A 24831-nucleotide genomic window follows, 5' to 3' on the forward strand; every position below is an offset into this window, starting at 1 on the left:
CGTCGCATATGTGTGTGTGTGCACACGTATACGTGTGTAGGTGTGTATATGCATATATACAGATGTATGTGTGTATATGCATATATACAGATGTGTGTGTATGTATATATGTATATGTATATACATATATATATATATAATGTGTGTATATAATAATTTGTTTTTATCTTTTGGGATTCTACTGTTGTCTGATGTACTGCATATGTCTGCAAATAATCTTCCAAAAAAAAAAAAAGCCTTTGAAAGACCAAATCAGCCCTAACGATAAAGCCTTAGACTACAGGGAAGCAGACTGACAGCCCTCAAGGGCCCTGACAAGTGATGGAGATTCATTCACTGAGGCCACTTACATTGGCCATTTGGCTCACCCTCCCTCCTCACTCCCTAAAATGCCTCTCTCAAGTGCTGAGACAGGGTTCTGCTTTCTGAGGCTCCATGCACATGAGGTCTTGTTAAACATTTGGGAAGCCTGCACTAACCCTCTCCCTCAGAGGGTTCTGTTCTTGGTCTTGGTCTGTTTCTCGAGCTCTCATTTGCAGTTTTGGACTGGTGCTAAGCTACCTTTTCCCACTGGCGATTGTGGACGGATAACCCTCCCTTGCTTCCAGCTCCTCTTCTGCCCAGTATTTTCCTTCATGGCTTAAACCTCCAGGGGTAAACAAGGTAATAGTAGAAAATGCAACTGACAGGGAATCCAATACATCCCAACATACATCTATTTTAAATCGAGCCGCAAACATTCTACACTCAACCAGTTTCCCTATGCAAAGCAGAACTTGTCTGAATGTGAAATTCACGGAATGTAATAAAATCCACACTCAGCTCCAAATAAGTAAATCATTTCAAAATAGTTAAGTCAAAGAATGTAAGGGAAATACAAGAAAATGAGATATTTGTACAATTTTAAGTGGATCTCCTCCAGTGATTAGAAACTTCGTAACAGCGACCTCTCTGCTCTAGCTAAAAAACAACCAGAATTACATTATCATATTAAAAGTGTTTAATTTCTGTGGTATAGTGTTTATTAAACACGGTTTTTTGAAGGGAGAGTATCCTTCTGGTTGAAAACAGGAAAGTAAAAATCAGCGTCTTCCACTTCAGAGGTCATCTGAAGCCTCCATGATGCAGCCTTTCCTTGAAAATCCCAGCCGTACCATCCAAATCATCCTATTCATTGCCACATCCCTATGCCACTGTGAGTCTATCTTCCTGACCTTTAGGGTACTCGGGAGAAAACTGTTTCAGTGAAGATACAGGAGAGAAACAGTATGGATCATTCTTTGGACACATACATACCTAAAGTAGAACATGGAATAGGTTAGACTGCCTCTTGACTTAGAAAATAATTCCTTCGACTTAGAAAATAATTCCTTCTATAGGGCACTGAGAAATCACTTTGTCTCCGTCTCCAGCGTAACAAAACTAATATGCAGCAAATATAATTGTGGTTGGTGGGGAGACTACATGGAACCCTGCCACTGAAAATGATGCTTTCACCTCTGTGAGGAGCTGGTTGAAAGAAATGATCTCAAGCAGAAAGAATATTACTAGTTAACCATGAGGAAATCTTTACGAGCCAATACAATTGACTTATTTCTGTTTTATCATTAAATATTCTCATATTTGGAGACAGCTAAGGAAAGATCTCAGCTTCACGGCAGAAACCGCAAACCAAATGTGATTGCCTTTAAGACCAATAAGATAAATCTCAATTTCAGAGATATTAAAATGCACAACAAAGAAAATAATACTGGCCAACGATGATTGTAAGAAACCGAGATTCACCCCAGATATGGTAAATATTTAAAATGAACATCTTAGAATCCGTGAAATATGATGTGGAGATTTCTCTGGCCCTCATTACCTGTCCTAAAGGCCACTGTCACAGAGGTACATGAGACAGGGGTTAAGCCTTTCTAAGAAAGAGCCTCCACAGCTGCGAGATTGACAACTCTTTGCTACATTTCGAGTGCCGATGGAATTTGGGAAATCACAGATACTTCCCACCGATCTTAAAGCAGTATATCTGGATAGTTCTCACCGAGCGTAGTCCTTCACTTTTCCATGGGACCTTACCTTTGTTTATTTTATGAGTCAGTTAACACCCAAACGTTTGTAGGAAATACTCACTGAGAAATCAGAACCCAAGTTGGATTTTATTGTTGGATCCACCAAGCACTAAGGGATCGTAAATTCCGGGTCTGCTCATAGTAAGAAAGAAGAATCAGTGGGGTGGGGGTGGGGGGAGAATCCACCCGCAGGTGCTATTCTCTCAACCCCTTCTCTTCCCCCTCTGTCCAGGTGGCTCCCTTACTTCCTCTTGCAGGTCTCAAACTTACTGTCTTTATGGATGGATTCCTTTCCCAAGGAAATGGCATGCTTCGTGTTCTGTTCATCAGGACCTCCCCCTCAACCCCAGAGCCTCAGCCAATAGCCAAATGTTGTGAATATCTAATCAACATAGGAATCAGAAACAAAGTTTGAATCTAGAACTTTTGTTCTAGAACAGAATGGAGCAAGAGAACTGCAAAAGTAGTGTATAAAATCATGAGCAGAAAGGTTGATGCCATTTTTATCAAAATAGTATGATGTTTTGAGGAAATCATCTCTTCAAAAGCATAAGTACATGTATGGATTCTTCCTAATTATGAAGGTCTCTTTGTAAAAATCCAAAAAGTATAGCACTGTATAAAGTATATGATAGATGGTAACCTCCTATGTAATTCTACATGCAGAGATGATGGCTATTAACAGCTTGGTTATCCACTCTAATATAGAATATATAAAACATACTGTTCTGTAACTTTTTCACTTATGAACACATTAGTATTTCTAATGAGTTAGTATTTCTAAGGACAACAGTACCTTGCACATAATAAGCACTATATAGGTACTTAATAAATAATAAAAAACAGCAAATAATTATATAGTATTTGCTGTGTGCCTGTATTAATTCATGTAATCATTGCAACAACCTAAGAGGTAGGTGCTTTTTACCCCTCTTTTAGAGGTGAGAAAACTGAAGGTCAGAGATGGAATACAGACCCAAGTTACATGCATGGTGGTAATTGTAGAAGTTAATGTGTATAGATCGATCTCATTCTTCTTAATGGCTGCATGGGACTTTATCACATATTTTATCAGTCTCCTATTGATGCAAATTTAAATTCCTTAAATATTTTTGCTATTATAAAAAACTGTGATAATCTTGAACATACACTTGTGCAAATAATTGCTTTAGATAAATTATCAGAAGTTAAATTATTGAGACGAATGTATACATATCTTAAAGTTTGATTTTTATTAGAAGCAAACAAAAAGATCTCCACTAGATGATACCAAATAATGGTTTCCTCACACCCTCTTTATTGCTTTCATTCTAATTGTCTTTTATAAGTAATCTGGTTTTTTGCTTCAATAGTTTCAGGTCACCTCTTTTTGTTTGATGTTTATTATGATGCATCTTGGGGTGAAACTATTTATATACGTGTTCTTTGTTTTTACTGATTGGGACTCCATGTGCTTCTTGTACTTGAAGATTTAGGTCTTTCATTAATTTTGGCAATTTCTTGGTCATTATGCTTTTGGGTATAGCCTCTATTGTATGTTCTCTTTTCTCTCTTTCTGTAATGCATATCCCTAATTCTTTCTTTAATTCTGTTTTATCTTTTCCATTTCTCTGCACTGAATTCCAAGTTCTGAAGAGATGACTTCTAATGTGTACATTATCTCCTTATCTCTAGCATACTGTTACTCATCCACTGAATGTTAGTTATAATCCTTTTTTTTCATTTGTTAAAATTGTTTAATTCTGCTTTTTTTCTTCTAATGTCTTTTTCGTTCTTTTTTCTCCTTTTGTGTCTTAATTCGTTTAAACATATTTAATTTTGAGTCTCTATTGTATTGTGTTAGCTAAATTTCCTGGGGTTTTGATCCCTTAGTATATTACATCTGCTGACTATCACTTAAGGCAGTTTGTTTTCAGTGGGTGCTATAATTTTGCCTTGTGAACTCCTCCTCAGTATGGCTTTATTATGAAAATCCTATGTAACCTGGGTCAGGTATTTTTTTAAGCTTCTTGGTTATTAACTTTTTTTGGCCTGGAATCAATTTTTATGTTAATTTCTCTAGCTGCGGAACCCCAGTCTCTGCTGGCAGTATGAATTCAATATCAGACCTACGTGAGATATAGTCCTGAGCACTGAACACAGATTGATTCATTTAAAAATGTGGTGGTTTGGGGGCCCTGGGTGGCTCAGTTGGTTGAGTGGCCGACTTTGGCTCAGGTCATGATCTCACGGTCCGTGAGTTCGAGCCCTGCGTCGGGCTCTGTGTTGGCAGCTCAGAGCCTGGAGCCTGCTTTGGATTCTGTGTCTCCCTCTCTCTCTGCTCCTCCCCTGCTTGTGCTCTGTCTCTCTCTCTCTCTGTCTCAAAAATAAATAAACGTTTTTTAAAAAATGTGGTGGTTTTCTCCCTCACACCTGCAGTGCAGAGACAGACAAGCCTCTTCATTGTCTTTCTGTCATCAAATAGAATTTTTCTGATCCATCTTTTTACTTGTGTGATTCTAACCTTTATAGAAGGTTCCCAGTGCTAACCTCCACTTTCCAGGGGCCCAAGACCTTGTCTCCTGTTCCTTTAAGAGTCTTAAAATCAATATTCTAAGTTATAGATATGGGCACCTGTGTCATTACCTCCAGGACGATGCAGAACCAGCTCATGAGCTTAATGCTGTGTTTTTTCTATTCCTATTCATTCCTGGCCTTTGGACATTTAATTTTATTCTTGTGGATTGTATGACTAACCCAGCATTTCTGGGTGTTCATAGTAGGAAGATGTTTATGTTATCCTGTCTGTCATATTGCTGGCGCTGTAAGTGTCTAATGCTAGATTTGTATTTTTGGTACATAAAGATAATTCGTTGCTGTAACCATTCTCTTGCAATAATTCCCAAATCCTTTGCCCTATTGTCCTCCCTGGCAAACTCCACAGTGGTATCCTGCCTTTGGATGTGCCATTCTCCTTTTTCTGAACTTCTGCTTTTTCTGCCACTCCACATTCACAGTCCCATTCTTTGCTAAAACTTTCATGTTACCTAGGAGTCCTAGTTCCCCTTGTGAGTCATCTCTCTCATACCCCACAGCTATTTTAAAATCTTTCCACTCTCCTCAGCCCTCCACCCCCCTTTACAGAAGTATTTTCAGAAGATAAACTTACTTTCTACTTCCTACAGGAAATAGAAACCAACAGAGCTTTCTCATATTCCATCCACCAAACTCATTAACTCGTTTATACTGGAATACACCCCTTTCTCCTTCCTATTACAAGGAAGGAAGTTCCTTCTTCCTAAGTGTGGTGATCATATAATTTATTATTGAAGCCTGGATACTTTTGAAAGTAAAAGGAGGACTCTATTAATAATTATGCCAGGACAACAGGTGTGAACCAGAACTGTCCTGGGCAAACTGGGACAAGTGGTCACCCTCTGTCTACAGTTTATCACTCTACTTGTCCCCTGAATGTGCCGTTTTTGCCTTCTCAAGCACCACATTCCCTTGAATATTCCCCCTCTCTCCTTTATGTTCAAATGTCCTTTTCTTGGAGGCTCTTCTCATCCATATTTTAACATTTTCAGTATTTTTTTAATATTTTAATCTTTTTAAAAAAGAAAGCTTGTGGGGCGCCTGGGTGGCTCAGTTGGTTAAGCGCCAACTTTGGCTCAGGTCATGATCTCGCGGTCCGTGAGTTCGAGCCCCGCATCGAGCTCTGTGCTCACAGCTCAGAGGCTCGAGCGCAATTCAGATTCTGTGTCTCCCTCTCTCTCTGCTCCTTCCCCACTTGTGGTCTGTCTCTCTCTCTGTCTCTCAAAAATAAGTAAACATTAAAAAAAATTTTAAAGAGAAATCTTGCCAAGCAACATTACCTGTAAACCATATATACCTCTATTCCCGCTCACCTTTTTGCCTTTTCTCTTTTCTCTGCCAAGTTCATTGAAAAATTTGTTGACCCCCACTGTCTCTTTTTTTCAGTTCCCATTCTCCATCATTTACAGAATTTTGGCTTTTTCTCTCGCCCCTGTTCTGACTCTGCTCTTGGCAACGTCACATGTGGTTATCTGTTCTCTGATAGAACAGACGGTATTCAGCATTAATCAATCTCTTAGACACGTCTGTGAGTTAGTTGTCCTCTCTTTTTCTCGGTTTCTTAGAATGGCACAATGATAGGACCTTCCTCACCGACTGTTAGTGAGGATTAAATAAAGCGATCCACGTAAGCATCTAGCATTTTAAAATGTTAGCCTTCCCCGGGACGCCTGGGTGGCTCAGTCGGTTGAGCGTCCGACTTCACCTCAGGTCACGATCTCGCAGTCTGTGAGTTCGAGCCCCGCGTCGGGCTCTGGGCTGATGGCTCAGAGCCTGGAGCCTCCTTCTGATTCTGTGTCTCCCTCTCTCTCTGCCCCTCCCCTGTTCATGCTCTGTCTCTCCCTGTCTCAAAAATAAATAAACATTTAAAAAATAAAAATAAAAAAAGATAAGATGTTAGCCTTCCCGTTGCTCACCTTTTGGAAAGACGTCCATGTTCGGCTGTGCATGAGTGAGATGGTTTCATTAGTAAATTTGTATGTCACTGTTTGAACCTTTTAAGATAGGACAGAAATGTGGGATTTCTTCATGTTGCCATCCCAGACATCCAGCAGACTGAGAATGGCAATCTGGAAAGGGAGCTTTACTTTTGGGTTGAAGGGTGTTTGATGTTTGTTATGGCAGCTAAGATTTAGTGAGCATGCTCCGCCAAGCCCATAATTGGTATGCTCCTCATTAGAAGCTGGCAGCATCGAGTGACATCGTGGACTTCTCATTTTAATATGGTCGAGCGAATTTTCAGAGGTACTGACACAGTACATAATGAATGTTCATCTGCCTCACCGGCTATGGCCTGGCTTTATCTTCAATTCTACTATTGCCTAGTTAGTAGGCATTTACAGACACTTTTGGGGTTGGGCCAGTTGCGTTTCAGTTGGTTTTTCACCTGTTCTGAATTGTAGGTTAAATTGGCCTTTCCTTTAAATAGATCACGTCTGCATTATATCTTGTGGAAATGCCTGAACTGTTTCTTGAAGTGGAAGCCAACCTTTCGAGCTTCAAGAGAAGCTACACAGATTTGTTACAATTTTTATGTTCTAATAGTAATAATTATAATTGATGCCATTTATTGAATGCTTATTATGTACCAGCAACCGTGCTATGCATGCCACGAATTTTCACATATATTAGCTGCTTTAATAGGGACTCAAATGGAATAAAAATAGATATGTGCTAAAACGATCATCTTACTGTTAGAGTGACTTTAAATGATATCATGAGCTCTCAATACTAGCAAGTTTAATAGAAACCTCTCTGTCTATTAACTGTTAAGGCGACGAGCATGACCACTTAAATGTTAAGAAGAAAGAAGATAGTATTTAGTTTTACTGATAGGTGTGATGCAAAATTAAGTGACAAGGCAAGGCCAAACTGTGTAACGGACTCCAACTAATTGTGATTGTGTTAATTTTCCCTAGGTCACTGCTAAAGCAAACAATTTCAATATCTATGAAGACAGGGACCTAAACTATCAGAATTCTATGTTATAATACAAAGGGCTTATATTTAATGTCTTAAAGAGGAAAATCTTTATGATATTATATACAAATGGATAACATTCATTCTGTATCATTCCACATACAGTTCAAGGAAATACTGAATCCAGGCAGATAGTCAATGTGTCTGAATGTAGGTATGCTTATTTTTCACTGAATAAGTCACATCAACTGGTTATAGCATACTGAGCTTTAAATACCATTGCTAATGCAGAAGACACTAAATTATAGCAACTATGCCGAGAATACGTCTTTTTTACGTCTGACAGTCACTATTCCTATCATCCTCATTCTTTTCAACGTTTTTTTTTTTTTTAATTTTTGGGACAGAGAGAGACAGAGCATGAACGGGGGAGGGGCAGAGAGAGAGGGAGACACAGAATCGGAAACAGGCTCCAGGCTCTGAGCCATCAGCCCAGAGCCCGACGCGGGGCTCGAACTCGCGGACCGCGAGATCGTGACCTGGCTGAAGTTGGACGCTTAACCGACTGCGCCACCCAGGCGCCCCCATCCTCATTCTTTTCAATGAGAAGTTAATAGAAATTCTATGAGCAATTGATGCAATGACATAATAAACATGTCACCTCAACTGGAAGCAAATGTGGGAAATAAGATTATTAATGCTGTGAGAGAATGGCCTAGCTAGGAAATAAAAATAGTCTAAAAGCTAATAGAAAAGTGTATGATGGAGAAGGAAGAGACGTGAGCTTAAATGAGTAGGAAGAAATCAAAGTAAGCCATGGGGAGCTCTCAGAGTCTCTCCCCATTGAGCTATAATTTGGGCTAGTGTGTGGCAGTCCAAACACTTTATCAATCACATTAGAGAAAAGCAGAAAAATAGGTGATGATTCTTGCAGTCAACATTCACTGAGTGTTTACAAAAGGCCAGGCACTCTGCTAGATACCGTCAACACCTTATCTCACTGACAACTCCTAACAACCCCACTTTACAGATGAGAAAATAGGAGGGGTTCTGTAGCACAGACCCGGAGGAGCTGGGGAGAGTTTTGTATTTGTTTTGTCTACCTAGCACAGGCATGCTGGTAGTTTCTATTTGTAGGCAAAATGTGATGCAGTTTTAGTGGGTAGATCACCGAGCCCTATCTGCATTATGATTTCTCAGTGAAGATCTTGCCAACCAGCTGCTGCATTGGTTGACTTTAAAAGAACATTTTAAAACGTTGAAACTAGTTTGACAAGGGAACTTCATAGGGCTAGGAACATTTTTAGTCAGACATTTGGAGTCGGTATTGTATTCTTTTTCAACCGTTTGTGATAGAATACAATCTGAAGTTACTTATTTTCTTTTGATGTTTTAAAAAGTCATGTCTCTGGGCTGAAAGAGATAAAGGGAGGCTTTTCAAATTCATAAGCAAGGGAGAATTGTCCAAGCCAGACCGAAGTTCTGAACTGGTGTTCTACTGTTTTAGTATCTTAGTGAATTTAGTCTGGTTTTGTTAAAAATTACCAGTGACTGTGGGCAGTAGATGGGATATGACCTATTATACTGGTGAACACTTCATTCTCTTTTCAGTTTTTTCTTTCCATAGTTTTGAACTTATGGTGTCGGATGAGGAACAGTGGAGGGGACTGGTCTAGCCACATCTCTGCCTTTGCAAGCTAACAGTCCAGCCATCAGAGTAGAATGGGCGGGTCCCTCGAACAGCACCAGAATGGGAAGGAATGCAACTCCTTACCCTCAACTTCCAGCTTCACCAATTTGGAATATGCCGTCCCGAGGCTGTTTTTTGCCACACACCGATAATGTCCTGCATCTTCCTTTTGCACATTATGAATCCTTAAACTCCCAGATTCAAGAACTGCAATGCGGGAATTCTCCTGCCAGGGATAGGGACATGAATTTTAAAACATCCATGGCTTTATCAAGGATACATGTGCCTTATTTCATCAGGTCATTATCATCGCTGCTAGCATCAAAAGCATCATTTGAACATTTGGCATTTATTTTGTATAACATACTGTATTAAATGAGACAGTATAAGATTACCTAAGCGAAGCTTAACAATGGTTCTATAATATATAGTTTATTTTCACTGTCTTTCATCATATGAGGACAGTAGGCTTACTTGATTTCTTAAAAGTTACACCCAAGTCTCTTTGATTCAAAACACTCTATGTGGTATCTTTAGGAAAATATACGTTTTTTGAAAGTTGGGAAATTCTACAAATAATGAAAAAAAGATGGTCTTGGAAGTTAAAATACCACATTTACCTTTGGGGACTCTAAATTCAGTCTCATACGAATATTCCTACTTTTTTATTGTAGGAAACCCACTGATATTTATAAGAAAAGGAAAGTCAGAAAATTACCTAGGCTACCTTAAACAGTTTCATGTTATTTGTCTTACGTTAAGTGAAACGAAGCTAACTGATTTTATACTTCATTCCTGTTGATTGACGCATGTCAACACCTGTGTATTCTGTGTGGCATATTCTGAGCAGAGTAGGATGAAAAACCTCACTGCGTTCACAGTTAGTAGGTGACAGTAATGACACAGTGTCATGATTTCCCAGTAAATGTAGGTATGAGATTCCAAAGCAGTGCAAAACAAGCATGTAAGCACTAGGTTTTTAATCTGACTGCTCTGTGACCGAGGAATTTGTCAGGGTGTTAGTTCACTGGTCTTGAGTGTTGCTGTTCTAACTCCACTCCGGAGGTTCTCCCGTCCATTCTTCCAAACCTCCTTTCTCTCTCTCCTCCCAGAAGCTGTTTGTCGGGTCTAAAACCTGGATTTTAGTTTCACCTTTTTTGTCACCTGTGTCTCAAAGATTCAATGTTAAAACCTGCGTGAGCCAACCACCCCACCAGCCAACAAAACCCACTCCCGTTGCTTTTGCTTGGCCTCCTTTTTCATCCCTCAAAAGAACTGTTGGTTCCCGTCTCTTTTTTCCCCTAGCCACCCCCAACTGGAACGCCTTATAGTTTGTGTGTATGGGAACAGGGATATTTACGTGTGGTTGAAATGTTATCAAAGGGGAAATTTTATACTAGAAATTTGGACTCACGTAACTGAGTTTGCAAAAAATTGCCCTACTTGAAAATATGTTGTATAGACACGTTTTCGTAATAAGGACTTACCCTGAGAGCACCGTCCCCCTTAATCCATGACACTGATGGTTTGGGATTGCCCATTGTAGTACATGGTAGAACTGCTTTTAGTCCTTCTATGATTTTTACATTTATGGGAGGACGAGTTATTTTCGGTTCTAAAGGGAAATAAAAATTCAAAATTAAAAATGCAATATGGCTGCATTAAGCTTTCTCTTTTCTATTTAGTTTTTAATATCCACTCTAAGAATAATTGATTACATTATAGAATTTATCAAATGCTGAGGGGTTTTTAGTGGGTATCGACAGAAATCATTTTTCAAAGTTTAGGTTATGTCTGTTTTATTAATATCTTATTTGCAAAACACAAACTCATGAAACATATTAGGAGTTTGAGGTCATAGTATTCTTCACTTTAAAAGATAGTTAATAAAAAGTTGACTAAATATACTGTCACCATAACAATTCAACATTATTTAATTCATACCAACAGACATGGAAACATTTGAAGAGACATTTTTGATCTATTTTTCATGTCATTCTCAGTTATGACCTACTTTCCCTTTAGTTTCATCTTACTTTGACCTTTAAATTTCGTGATTAAAAATTAGTTACATTTATCCTCTAGAAAGTAAAGCAGATGTCATTTATGTTAGTAATTGGAGAAATTCTGTCATAGAATTTAGGGTAACTGTAGTCTGCAAGGCAAACTTTTGTAAGTTACTGTGCTGTGAAAGACTCTTAAATCAATTCTTTCAGAATAGATTATGCCAGCCTCTGTTTATTCTCCAGTAGTAAGATTTCAGAAGTTATTAAATCTAATGTGTAGAAGAATTTACAAAATCAGGATGCCTGTTCTTTTACTACTTGAAGGATTCATATAGAATGAAAACCACATTTATTTCCTTACTAGTCTCGTGTTACAGTTATAAAACAGAGGACTGTCTTTGCAGGAGAGACTACTGAGAAATGGATGCATTCTATTTCTTTTAGGTCATGTGCTGTAATCAGTGTGCTACTTTGACAGAAGAGCATGGAATAAGGACTTTTTTCCTTCTACTTTAATTGTGCGTGTGGGGGTTGATGGGAGTTGGAAGTGATATTTGCAAAGACTTCATGGTCTACTGATGTCTAATCTAGGCATTTAGTGCCATTTCGAATTGGTATGATCTTGCATTGTGACAAACAAAATACAAGACAGGCTTTAAGCGTGTTAATGGAAAATATCAACGTTGTCACTTTGCCTGCTATTTAAAGCACACAACTCTCCTAATCAACAACAGTGAACCCCTACATTTAGATGATGGTGAGGCACCTCAATTGTGAGTGGGGTTGTCACACAGCTGCTGGCAAAAGCTTAGCTTAAAAGTTGATATTCCTATGACATAGTCAAAGAGAGTGTTTTCCATTCCTTCCACTGGTTTCCTTGAAGATCCCTATGGCAAATGTCTTAAGCAGATAACCTCTGTTTAAAGCAGTTAACTCCTATCTTCTCAGTGAAATAGATATCTTGGTCATCTGTTGGGTGAGAAGTGAGAAGAACCCTTTTGGGAAGTTGAACATAAAGTGCACTGGGAATGGGGTGAGCACTGATGTTGAGTCATGGATTCCCCACTGTAAGGGAACACTCTGCAGGTGAAACCGTGAGCACTGACTAATATGAGCTGGTCATCTGGCTAAAGTGGGATGCTGGAACTTCATGCTGTGCCAGCATGGAACCATTTTCTGATGGGTGACAAGGAATTTGGGAGAGGGAGCTCCTGGGAGTGATCCTTGGATAGCTGGAGGAGTGATAGGACTGGGGGTCTTAGGCATCTCAGGAAGAAGCTCTGTACCAAGTGGTGTGGGAGCATTCTAAAACGGTAGCACCTGGGATGGCCACACCACCGTATACCCACATGACTGGGTGAGCTTTCCTAAAGAAGAAAAAAAGAGGAGATTTGGGATAGAACCAAAGTAAAGAACATTTAGTGCCAGAGAGAATATGAGAAACTCTCAAAGGAAAGGTAGCAATGAAATACTTCAATGTGCTCTGTCTTTAGAATCAAGCCTTCATTATGTTGCAAAGGAGAACATTCCAGTTTCCTCACTTGATTTCCTCAAGTAAGGAATGCCTTCTTATGGGCACATCCCTACCCACTTACAGAAGAACCCCCAGACCAGCTTCCCCACAATGTCCCACTAGCCCTACTACATTCCTATTCTGATGAATCTAGGATTTCATTTGTAAGTCTGACCAAACATAAAAGATTAATAGAGGTTTGAGAAAAAAAAAAAAACATGAACATAGAAGCAAAGAACTGAAAGAAAATAAAAACTTATGAAGAAAACAGAAATAAAGTAAGGAAAAGAAGACAGAATTTTTTGAGGGAGAGAGAGAGAGAGAGAGAGAAAAGCTGGGCTTACCCAATGGTAAGAAAGGGTTTGAGCTCACCTGATGCGGGGCTCATGATCACCTGATGTGGGACTTGAACTCACAAACCGTGAGAACATGACTTGAACCCAAGTTAGATGCTTAACCAACTGAGCCACCCAGGCTCCCCAGGAAAAGAGGAATTTTTTCTTTAAATGCATTAGTGTTATCCTTACAGAGAGGAACAAATACTGCATCATGTAACACGTAGAGTTTGCTATGAGGAAAAAAAGGAGCAGAAAAATAATTCCTAGAAATTAAAAACATGGGTTTTTAAGATCAAAAGTACTCAGTGTAAGTGTAGAATAGTAGAATGGTCATATTGAAGACGGAGTTCATGATATAGAAGGAAAAGTTAAAATAAGTCTCCAATAAGGTAGAATATCAAGATAGATATGTAGAAAGTATGAGGAGAAAAAAATGGGGTCATGAAAAATGGAAAGAAAAAAGAGATCTAATATGTACTAATTAAAAATTTAAGGGGCACCTGGGTGGCTCAGTTGGTTGAGCGTCCGACTTCGGCTCAGGTCATGATCTCACAGCTTGTGAGTTCGAGCCCCGTGTCCGGCTCTGTGCTGACAGCTCAGAGCCTGGAGCCTGTTTCAGATTCTGTGTCTCCCTCTCTCTCTGCCCCTAACCCACTCACATTCTGTCTCTGTTTCTCTCAAAAATAAATAAACATTAAAAATAAATAAATAAATAAAAAATAAAAATTTAAGAATGAGATAAAGAGGAAGAAAAATTAAAATATATACCTCATTTTGAAAAAAAAACAACAAATCCTTATTTTTTTGGATTCAGAAGGCCTACCTAAAACTCAGTAGGAATAGTAAGAGAATACATTTAACATATTCCTATGAATGTGAAAATCTTATGAATTCTAGAAATAAAGAGAAAATAGTAATATTTTTAAGAGAGATAAACATTAGATTTACCTTTAGGAATAAGAAAAAGCTTTCTCAGCTGCAGCATAGCGTGTCATATGATAGTGAATAATTGTTTAATAAAAGCTGAGGGAAAAGCCTTTTTAAATTCTTGTCTGTACCTGGACAAGTTTTTATCCCGGAGCAAAGGCAGAGACTTTCAGCGATTCAAAGATTCAGAAAACATATGCTCAGATTATATATGATCACATGCTCACACTTTGAAAAGAAGCAGCGAACTCAACAAAACAATGACAACACAGTAGAAAGAAGATATGAGAAATAGTGATGCTAATCAGGAATCACCGCAAAACTTGCAGTAAAGTTTCTGAGTGGAACTGGACCCTGCTGATTCGTATGTGCCAGTATGGCTGTTTTGTGATTTTTGCCCTCAGCAGCATGATGTCAGAGAGAAGAAAATAAAAGTTACATTATTACAGGGTAGATGATTTGCAAGCAGCTAGTGCTTCCAGCACAGGAGGTCATGAGATCTGAGGGTGCTAAGAGTGCTTAAAGATACACCATCAGGTGCAAGAGAAGACTAAAAGAAGAGAGAACTGAGTAAGTCCCCACTGGGGTCGGTGGAAGGGAGAAAGGAGGAGAATGTGAACATGCGGTGATGGCTCTGCAGAGGGAGTAGGGGAGGGAGAGAGCCTGACTCTGGTTCTTAGCGGAGAAAGAGACAGATGGAGGCACATCATGAGTGTGGGAAAGTGTTTTCTTCTTGGGACAGCGCTGGGAATAGAAGTGTCCGTGTTCTGAGTATGGTATACTGGAGCTTAAGATTTTAAATACGCACCATTTCCTGGGGGTGACAAGGTCATTGATGGGATAGGTTGATAAGACGTTAAGGCAAATATCACTGGACTTGTGGAGGTCAGGAGTTGTAAGGACAAAGTGGCCAGAGGCTGTTTCATGGCTTGTTAAAAAATCCCTTAGGATGGTGGCAGGAGTAGGGATGGATAGACCGAAAGATATGATAGATAGGAATCAAAGTCTTTGGTAGATATTGGGCAGGGTGGGGGGTGAGGGGGAGTACCTGGAAATGAGTAGGTGACTTGAATAGAGTTACAGGAGAGAATGGTCAGAATGGCACATGCCCTCATGAGAAGATTTTGCACAGCAATATAAAGGTAATGGCTTAAAAGCAGCAATGAGAGCTAGGAGATTGACCGCGAGTCCTTGCTAGCCTTGTAGACAGGAAAGGTGGTGAAAAAGTAGCCTCCAGTGAAGCAGAAAGGCCACTCAAGTTTGAAAAGTCACCCAAGAAAATCAAGTTTGAAATAAGGCAAAAGGGTAGAAGTGTCTGCAAAGAAGTTAGAGATAAAAAGCGTGTCTGGTTGTAACGGAACCGGTTCAAGGGAGCAGGCAGAAGATTTTAGATGGAAGTTCCCTGGTGGAAGGAGTCAAGGTGGAGCAAATAGGGAGCTGTGTCCAGGCAAGGAAACAGGAGAGCCTAGAGAACTGAGGGGCTTGCCTGTAGTTGAGGATAGGAATACATGGTCTAGAATTCACTGCCTCAGGGGTGTGATTTGAACTTGAGCTTGGCTGACTGCCAAGCCTCCAAGCTGTGCTGGAGACTGTTTAGTGCCTGCTTCGGAGTGTACCGAGTCAGCTTTAACATCAAGAGCGGAGGCTCTCTCCCACTCACTCATCTTCACTTGCAGAGCCCCGCAGCTCTCCGCAGCACCCCCCACGCCGTTCTTGGCCGTGCAGCAGTAGACGCCATCGTCGCTGTCTTCCACGCTCAGGATGGTGAGGAGCTGCCCGTTCTCGCGAATGCTGTACCGGGTGTCAAAGAGCCTGCAGGTCGCAGACAGAAATGGCAGGTTAGGACCTCCTGTGTGACTTTTTTTTTTCAGGCTGTGATTAACTGATCAGTAGATGACTTGTCAATGGAATAAGCAGGTTAAAAGCAAAAGGAAACTTGGATGGGTTCTGAATAATAGAATCACCTTTTTTGGTAATATAAAGCTAGCATTACATTCTAAAATTAGAATGCTGTGCTCCAATAGATTGGTCCTATGCTCTAATGATCAAAGCACCTGAGTCCTTCAAAAATGCTTTCCGGGGCACCTGGGTGGCTCATCCGACTCTTGACTTTGGCTCAGGTCATGATCTCATGACTGTGAGATCAAGCCCCACGACAGGCTCAGCACAGAGCATGGAGCCTGCTTGGGATTCTCTGTCTCTGTCTCTCCCCGCCCCACCCTCCATGCTCATTCTCTCTTCCTCTCTCTCTACCCCTCCCATGCTCATTCTCTCTCCCTCTCTACCTCTCTCAAAATTTAAGAAAAAAAAAGTGCCTTCAAAAGGTGATGTCTGTTGATGAGACCAAACATAAAATTTACTTTATTCAGGAAAGTATATTACTACCAAGGTATATGAGTCTTCTCTCCACAATTGCTAGAATGTAACAAACAGCTAGAGAACAAACACACGTACATAAATGTTACCAGTGGGAAGAGATAAATTCTTATAGGAGTAACTAACAATTAGCTGAGTATTCATTTATTAAGTATTTGTCGAATGCCTAACAAGTGCCAAGTACAGTTCTACTTCCTTGGAATATAAAAGGAAGCAAAACAGCTTCAAACTGTGAGTGTATATGTTACATATATTATCTCATTAAATTACATGCTTTTGTCAAGAAAGGAATTAGGGAAACAAAAATTTGAGCGGAAGCATCAACATAAAAGTGGGGTTTTATGACCAAATAAAGATTCCTTATGCAAAATGTATACATGAGGCAGAAAAATGCCCCCCCCCCCCACCTCAGTCCAGGTCTTAATCCCCTGAACCTGTGAATATGTTACCTTACATGACAAAAGAGATGTTGCAGATGTCAAGGATCTTAAAATAGAGTATCATGGCTTATCCAGATGGGCCCAGTGCAATCACAGTAGTCCTTAAAAGATGGTAGCGGGAAGCTGAAGGATGATAGGAGATGTGACAGTTGAGGCAGAGGCCAGAGGGCTGTGATTGCTGGCTTTGAAAGTGGAGGAAGGAGACAAGGAAGGCAGGTAGCCTTCTTGAGGCTGGGGGAAGGTGGGAAATCAGATTCTTCTCCGGTGCCACTAGAAAGAATGCAGCCCTGTCAACCCTTGCTTTTCACCTTGAGAGACTGATTTCAGACTTATGACTCCCAGAACTATAAGATAATCAACCTATATGGTTGTAAGCCACTAAGTTTGTGACACCTTCTTATAGTAGAAATAGGAAACTAAAATGCAAACAAACAGTGGAAAAGGAAGTGGTTTCTTGATGTTCTAATCTCTACAGGTGCCCACCATCACTTCCTGATACTAAAGGGAATAAAGCTTGTAGTAAATTTTGGTCTCTTGTGACTGAGGATAGTATAATCACTGGGTAGTTCACAAAATAACAATAAATAATTGTGGAAAGCCATGATACTCAGTGTCACATAATGTTGTTTTGCTACGTTTTTCGTCGGAAAATACGTACATTGGAATATTTCACAGATATACTTGTGGACCAAGATTCCAGCCACTCTGTGAAATAGAAAGTTTCCAAATTTGTAAGCTGTTGCATCAATGTTGCTTAATTTGAGTAAATTGCTTGTGGGTGGTGAGGACGCTCAAGTCTTTATAATTTTTTTTTAATGTTTATTTACTTTTGAGAGAGACAAAGACAGGATGCGAATAGGTTAGGGACAGAGAGAGAGGGAGACACAGATCCAAAGCAGGATGCGGGCTCCGAGCTGTCAGCACAGAGCCCGATGCGGGGCTCGAACTCACGAGCTGTGAGATCATGACCTGAGCTGAAGTCGACCGCTCAACGGACTGAGCCACCCAGGCTCCCCAAGTCTTTATAATTTTTAAAATAGAATTCATTATTCTCAGTTTTTAAGAGTCTCTTATGGTTTGATGGGGGGTGGGAGGGAGAGGAGCGTGGGTGATGGGCATTGAGGAAGGCACCTGTTGGGAGGAGCACTGGGTGTTGTATGGAAACCAATTTGACAATAAATTTCATATTTAAAAAAAATAAAAAAAAATAAAAATAATAATAAAATAGAATTAATTAGAACAGTTTTAGATTTACATAAAAATTGAAAAGATGATACTTTCCATATGCCTCTTTCCATCTAGTGTCTCCTGTTGTTAATCAGATTAGTTTGGTACATTTGTTACGAATAATGACCCAATATTGATACTGTTAACTAGTTTATATAAGTCTTAGCTTATTCAGATTTGTTTCAGTGTTACCTAATGTCTTTGTCTCTTCCATGATCTCATCCAGGACCCTACATTACATTTATTTGTCATATCTCCTTAGGCTCCTTTTGGCTGTCACAGTTTCTAAGACTTTCCTTGGTTTTTGATGACCTTGACAGTTTTGAGGAGTACGTGTAAAGTATTTTGTAGGATGCCCCTCTACTGGAGTTTGCCTTATATTTTTATTATGATAAAATTTGGTTTGTGGCTTTGGGAGAGGAAGATCACAAAAGTAGAGGGCCATTTCATCCCATAAAAAACAAGGGTGCATGCTATCAATATGATTTCTCACTATCAATATTGACCTTTATCACCTGGCAAAGTAGTGCTTGTCAGGTTTCTTTGGTAAAGCTATTCATTATTCCTAAAAGGGCACACAAATATATTTTCAAAATGTAATTTCTTCTTATTTCACAGATCCTTTGACTAACAGCTAACCATTCAAACCTATAACTCCATTTATTTCTTATTTATTTGTAACATTTTTGCCTTATAATAAAGGGAAGATTCCAATTTATTAAGTGACTTTATTCATAGCATTCTTATAATGTTGATTTTCTTTGTGTAATTAAAAAAACTCTTCCATTGTCCATTTCTTCATCTCCTTATAATATTGAGAAAGAAACATCTGAGAGGATTGTAAGGCTGTCTTTTTCAAAGCTATTTAATGATACAGGCATCGCACTTCCTTCCCAGGCATGGTAGAGGGCCGTAGTGGAGAGAATAATCTTTGATCATTGACCTTTGACTATTGAATGTTGCCTGTCTAACAACTATTATAATTTCAAAGTAGGGAAGTGCATGAATCATATGCCAAGATATAAGCAACAACTGTAATGTAATACAAAACTCTGTAACTTCTGTGTTGCCTTCACAGGTGCTTTTATGACCACTGTTATTCATGATGCATATTGACAGTGAGGTTTTTCTGTATTATTTAAAAACATTTAATTTTATTATGAAGATAAAGACATAAATAATAGACAAAACTCATGAAAATGTTGAGCATATAAATTGTAAAGCTACTAGTGTGTGAGATATTAGCACAATGACTCGTGTTAAATGGAGCCATTGAGGAAGAGAGTCACTTGTGGAACATAGCTAGAGCTGGTGAGATGTGCTGAATATAGGCCATAAGTGAAATAGCAACCTGCCAAAGATTGATGGAATAAATAGAAAATATGGTGGAATAAAGAAGAGTATCACTTAGAGTAGAAAGGGATGGAAAGACAAGCTTATAATCGTGCCATCTCTAGCCTGACGGCTCTGTCACCCCTAAATCAACCACCTGTTGGTGACATACAACGTGGTCCCTTTATGGTCCCGTGCACTCTCCCCAAGGAACACAGATAAAATCCATGGCTGTTCAGCAGGCTAATTGGCAAGCTATCGTCATGGCCAGGTGCGCTTGTCCTTCTGTTTCTCCAACAGAGCAAGTATATGTCCGTAGCTTTGGTGCCTTCCACCTGTGGGCTCAGACTTTACTCTGGTCCTTGTAAGAGCATGACAGTGGGGAAGTCTGAGGCACAAGAGTAACTGGCCGTATAAACATTGAGTGAACCAAGATTCCTGAGTACATTGACTTATCCCATTTCTTTTCCCTTGTTCTCTCTAGAGATTTCAAATGGATTTAATAAACTGTATTTCAAGCATCTTATTTTCAGCCTTCCTATTCCAGGACTTCTGTAATAGTTTTCCAGGTAGACAACCTGAGGGTGACCACAGCACAGGGTAATTTCCCATATTACAACATGTATAATTGAAGGAAACACTAAATTTCATTAGAGTTTAGTGCAAATAAAGACATAAAGTTTTCCTCATGCAGGTTCATGGACCCGAGTGTGTAGATACCAGCTCAAGAATTCTGGTCCTACTGCAAGCTATATTGCCTGCTGAGAAGCCAGTGGTTCCCTTTGTTACAGATTTTTTTTGGAGTATTTTTGATCAGATAGCTATTGCAAATGAGGAAAAGATAGCACGACCCTTTCATGTCAAATGGGAATTTTTGTCTGTTTAAGAGGCTGCCTCATTATATATTAGGAAACCCTTCTGACTTTCAAAAGAAAAAGTTCTGGTGACCAAGAGGTCAGGTTCTTGGACAACATATTTTACTTTATTGGAATAGAAGTAGAGATGAGTCTGATCCCTATTAATTCCCCAGCATGTCCTGGAACATGTGTCCTGTACCCCCGGCCTTAGGATATCATCGTGTGTCTTAATTACTTGAAACTTCCTCTGGGTCCTAACCTGGAGTCCATGAAATAGCCCTGACATCCCCAGGTCAATTAAATCAGTGTTTGGCTTTAGGCAATTCTCTTTACCTCACTGACTTGCAGATCTTACAATTATAAAATGAGGAAATTTGCATTTTACATATTTTAGAAGGTAAGCTTTTGTCCTACCAAGAGCTGTGATTACATTGATGACAGTTAAATTGCAAGGCAGCCATGGGCAGCCTTACCAGAAAAAGGCAGAATACTTACTTAATGAGAATTTTATTTCTGGTCCAGGAAATTTCAGGCTGGGGATAGGATTCCACTGCACACATAAATGTAGCCACTTCTTCAACTAAGGCATCCACTGTTTCCAGCGGAGTAGTGATGACAGGAGCTACAAGGAGAGGAGAAATCAGATAAGAACATTCTAGAATGCTGTTTACTAGCCCTCTGTGAGCAGTCAGAGGCCGTCACCTACTGAATGAGAATTATATTTCCCCATAGCAGAAACTTGTCAAAAGGAAGGAAGATGGTATGTAGAGAATTTTGTTTCTACTTCCGAAATAGACGTTTGAGAATCAAAAGAGAAGGCTCTCAGGAGAGTAGGACTTAGAATTTATTTTATATAAGTGGGGCAGATCCAGCTTTTATGAAGCCCAAAGTTATATAATTTGAGTACACACATTGAGGAAAAAAAAGAAAATTATAAATACAAAATATCCGTGGCCACCCAACACGGATCAGCTTGAAGGGAAGAGAAGTCAGAATGGAGAGAGAGATCTTAACAGTTGTTTAAAAACAATTTTTTCTAAATTTCATAATAATATATGTTCATATTAACACATTGGTAGAGTCCACTGAGGGTCTTAGATGGGGGCTCCTGCAAAGAAGAGATTTTACAAGCTTAAGCTTCGTCCAATTTATAAAAAATCAGATCTGCATGTGAATGGAATAGAAAAAGAGTAAATAAAATGACAAAAAGCCCAACTGAAAAAACTGGGCAAAGATCTGAATAGACATTTCTCCAAAGAATTTGTACAAATTTCATTTGTGTTGGAGACACAGCACATGAGATGATGTTCAATATCATTAGCCATTAAGGAAATGCAAATCAAAACCACAATTAGATACCACTTCATATCGACCAGAATGGCTCTAATCAAAAAGAAAGATAACAACACCTCTTGGCAAGCAGGTGGGTAGATGCACCTTTGTGCATTACTGGTGGGAATGTAAAATGGCGCAGCTTCTGTGGAAAACAGTATGTGGTTCCTCAAAAAATTAAACATAGAATTACCATATGGTCCAGTGTTTCCACTTTTGGGTATATACCCAAAAGTATAGAAAGTAGGGACTCAGATATTTGTAGATATTTGTCCATAGTAGCGTTATTTACAATAGCCAAAAGGTGAAAGGAGCCCAGGTGTCTACCAACAGATTAACAGATAAACAAAATTGGTATATCCATACGATGGAATATTATTTGACAATAGAGAGGAATGAAGTATTGATATATGCCACAACATGAATGAACCTCGGAAACAATAAGCTAGGTGAAAGAAACCAGTCAGAAGGACAACATATTGCATGATTCCACCTATATGAAATGTCCAGATGGGCAAATCTACAGTCAGAAAATACATTAGTGATTGCCTAAGATCAGGGGAGCAAGATGGAGGGATTAGGGGGTAAGAGATGGCTAAAGGACACAGGATTTCTTTGAGGTATAATGAAAATGTTCTGCTTAATTTGATGATAAATGCACAACTCTGTGAATTGTACACTTTATTTTTTAAAGTTTTTCAAAAACTTTATTAGAGTGTGTGAACACAAGCAGGGAAGGGGGAGAGAGAAGGGGAGAGGGAGAGGGAGAAACCTAAGCAGGCTCTGTGCTCAGCACAGAGCCCAGTGCGGGACCTCATCCCACAAACAGTGAGATTATGACCTGAACTGAAATCAGGAGTCAGATGTTTAACCGACTGAGCCACCCAGGAGCCCTAGTTGTGCACTTTAAATGGGTGGAGTGCATAGTATGTAAATTATATCTCAAAGCTGGTTTTGTTTTTGTTTTTTATTGTTTGTGTGTATGTGCCTCTGCATGTGTGTGTGTTCCACAAAAAGAAAGAAAATAGGAGGGGCTTTGACATTGATCCTTCTCTCCTCCTGTCCCCCCATGAAATGAGAGTCGCTTGGATTATAGGAGTTAGAAGGACAAGGAAGTTAAGAAGGATGAGAGTCGGTTAGTAGTAGGATGCATCCCTCTTTAATCATTTAGGAAGCCTGTGAATCTACCAGAGCAAACAGAGTGGGGTCCTGGTCATCTCAGGTCATCTCACGGGCTGGATGGTGTGGGACAGAAAGTGTCAATACCTGTATTTGCATGAGTCTGGAAATCTACCCCACTGCATGACCTTATTGAAAGTAATTATCATCATTACCACTTTATCGTTATTATTATTTATCAGAGATTTGTTTACTCCTTTCCATGTAGCAAGCACCAGGTTGACTAGAAGCAAAAAGATGTGTAAAGTCCATCTCTGCCTTAGAAGAGCCCACAGTCTTTCTCATTGCCAAGTAGCATTTCATTGTATATATAAACCACACCTTCTTTATCCTTTCATCAGTTGATGGACATTTGGGCTCTTTCCATAATTTGGCTATTGTTGAAAGTGCTGCTGGAGGGTATTATGCTAAGTGAAATAAGTCAGAGAAAGACAGATATCATATGTTTTCACTCATATGTGGAACTTGAGAGACTTAACAGAAGACCATGGGGGAGGGGAAGGGGAAAAAACGATTTCAAACAGAGAGGGAGGCAAACCATAAGAGACTCTTAAGTACAGAGAACAAACTGAGGGTTGATGCGGGGTAGGGGAGAGGGGAAAATGGGTGATGGGCATTGAGGAGAGAGAGCACTTGCTGGGATGAGCACTGGGTGTTGTATATTAGCGATGAATCACGGGAATCTACCCCCAAAACAGAGCACACTGTATACACTGTATTTTAGCCAACTTGACAATAAGTTATTTAAAAAAAAAGATTTTTGAAGGATTTCTAATATGGGAAAATGTATAAATATGTTTTTAAGTGAAAAAGAAGATTTGAAATGATACATGTATCAAGAAAACAAGCTTGTAAATAATATGAATGTGAATATAAGTATAAATATTTAGGAAGAAGAATAGACAATAAACCATTAAAAGGTGATTTTCTATTGTGGTGTTTAAAAAAAAAAAATAAAAGAGCCCACCATCTAGATAATAAGGATGGACGGTTACATAAAACGATCAGCTATAATAGTTACGCCTGCTCTCCTGGAATAATTGGTAGTGCCCCCTGTATTCCAAAAGTGCCCGAGTTTGGACAGTCGATTATATGGTCATTTTAGATAAAATGCAAGGTATGTATCAGAGCCAAGTAAGTAGTGTGAACAGTATTTTAGATGCAGGGTAGGGGATGACAGCCTCATGAGACACCTAGGACAGATCGGCACATTGGCCATAAAACACGCGTTCACAGTCTAAACAAACCTTATTTTTTCACTAAACTCAGAGACAAATTCATGGGCTGAGAGTAAGGGAACCTGGTGCTTGGGAGTGTCCCACTGAGCCCCCATCTTCCTCCTTAATGTGGTTCTTGTCTTAAGATGCAGTTTAAGTAGCATCTTAGCCCAGTTTCTCAGACTAGCTAGACAGAGCCAAATGCCCTTTTCCTTATGGGTCATCCTATAAATGTCACTCTTACAGCACTTGGCACACAGATGTTATTAAAATGATCCACTTATGTCTTTATCTCATACTCAGTAATAAAAACCTTGAGCTTTGGGGCCAAGGACCATGTCCTAGACCTTTTTCTATCCCTAGGGTTAGCAGATTTACTGATATAATGTTTAAATAAGCTGTATTTCTGAGACCTTTATAAAAGGCATAAATTTTTGAAAAGGTTGAAAGCAAATAGTTGAAATAAGAACAGAAAATTTTTAGGTGAAATGACATCTTTTATACGTAAGCATCAGGGCTCCTGTGGATGGAATAAGCAATCAATTGCAGAGTCATACAGATAAAGAAATAAAAACACTGAATATTGAGTTTGTGAGATGCAGATAATGATGGGCCCAAAGGTGAATTGATGATAGTGAATGCTTTCATTGTTTAAAAAGCAAGAGCAATGAGCAGCCAGACAGAGGTGCTAGCACAGGGCTTGAGTTCAAATCCCTGTTCCATCACTTCCTGATGCACCAAGTCACTTAGCTGGTGCCTAGGCATGTTCAGCTATAGATGGAGATGATGATAAAACCGCTACATAGGCTTGTCATGAGGATTAGTTAAATGAATA

General features: G+C 39.4%; 1 protein-coding gene across 1 annotated transcript in view; it reads right to left on the minus strand.

Moving 5' to 3' along the window:
• Positions 1-24831, minus strand: part of MUSK (muscle associated receptor tyrosine kinase) — a 92803-nt gene that overhangs the window by 61266 nt on the left and 6706 nt on the right. The window contains exons 2-5 of the mRNA XM_047830383.1: positions 20764-20890; positions 15697-15848; positions 10740-10867; positions 9337-9478 (exon numbers count right to left, since the gene is read on the minus strand). Of these exons, the coding sequence (XP_047686339.1) occupies positions 9337-9478; positions 10740-10867; positions 15697-15848; positions 20764-20890 (549 nt within the window). The remainder of the gene's footprint in view (positions 1-9336; positions 9479-10739; positions 10868-15696; positions 15849-20763; positions 20891-24831) is intronic.

This window comes from Prionailurus viverrinus, chromosome D4 (genome assembly GCF_022837055.1).
Source record: "Prionailurus viverrinus isolate Anna chromosome D4, UM_Priviv_1.0, whole genome shotgun sequence".
NCBI classification, from domain to species: domain Eukaryota; kingdom Metazoa; phylum Chordata; class Mammalia; order Carnivora; family Felidae; genus Prionailurus; species Prionailurus viverrinus.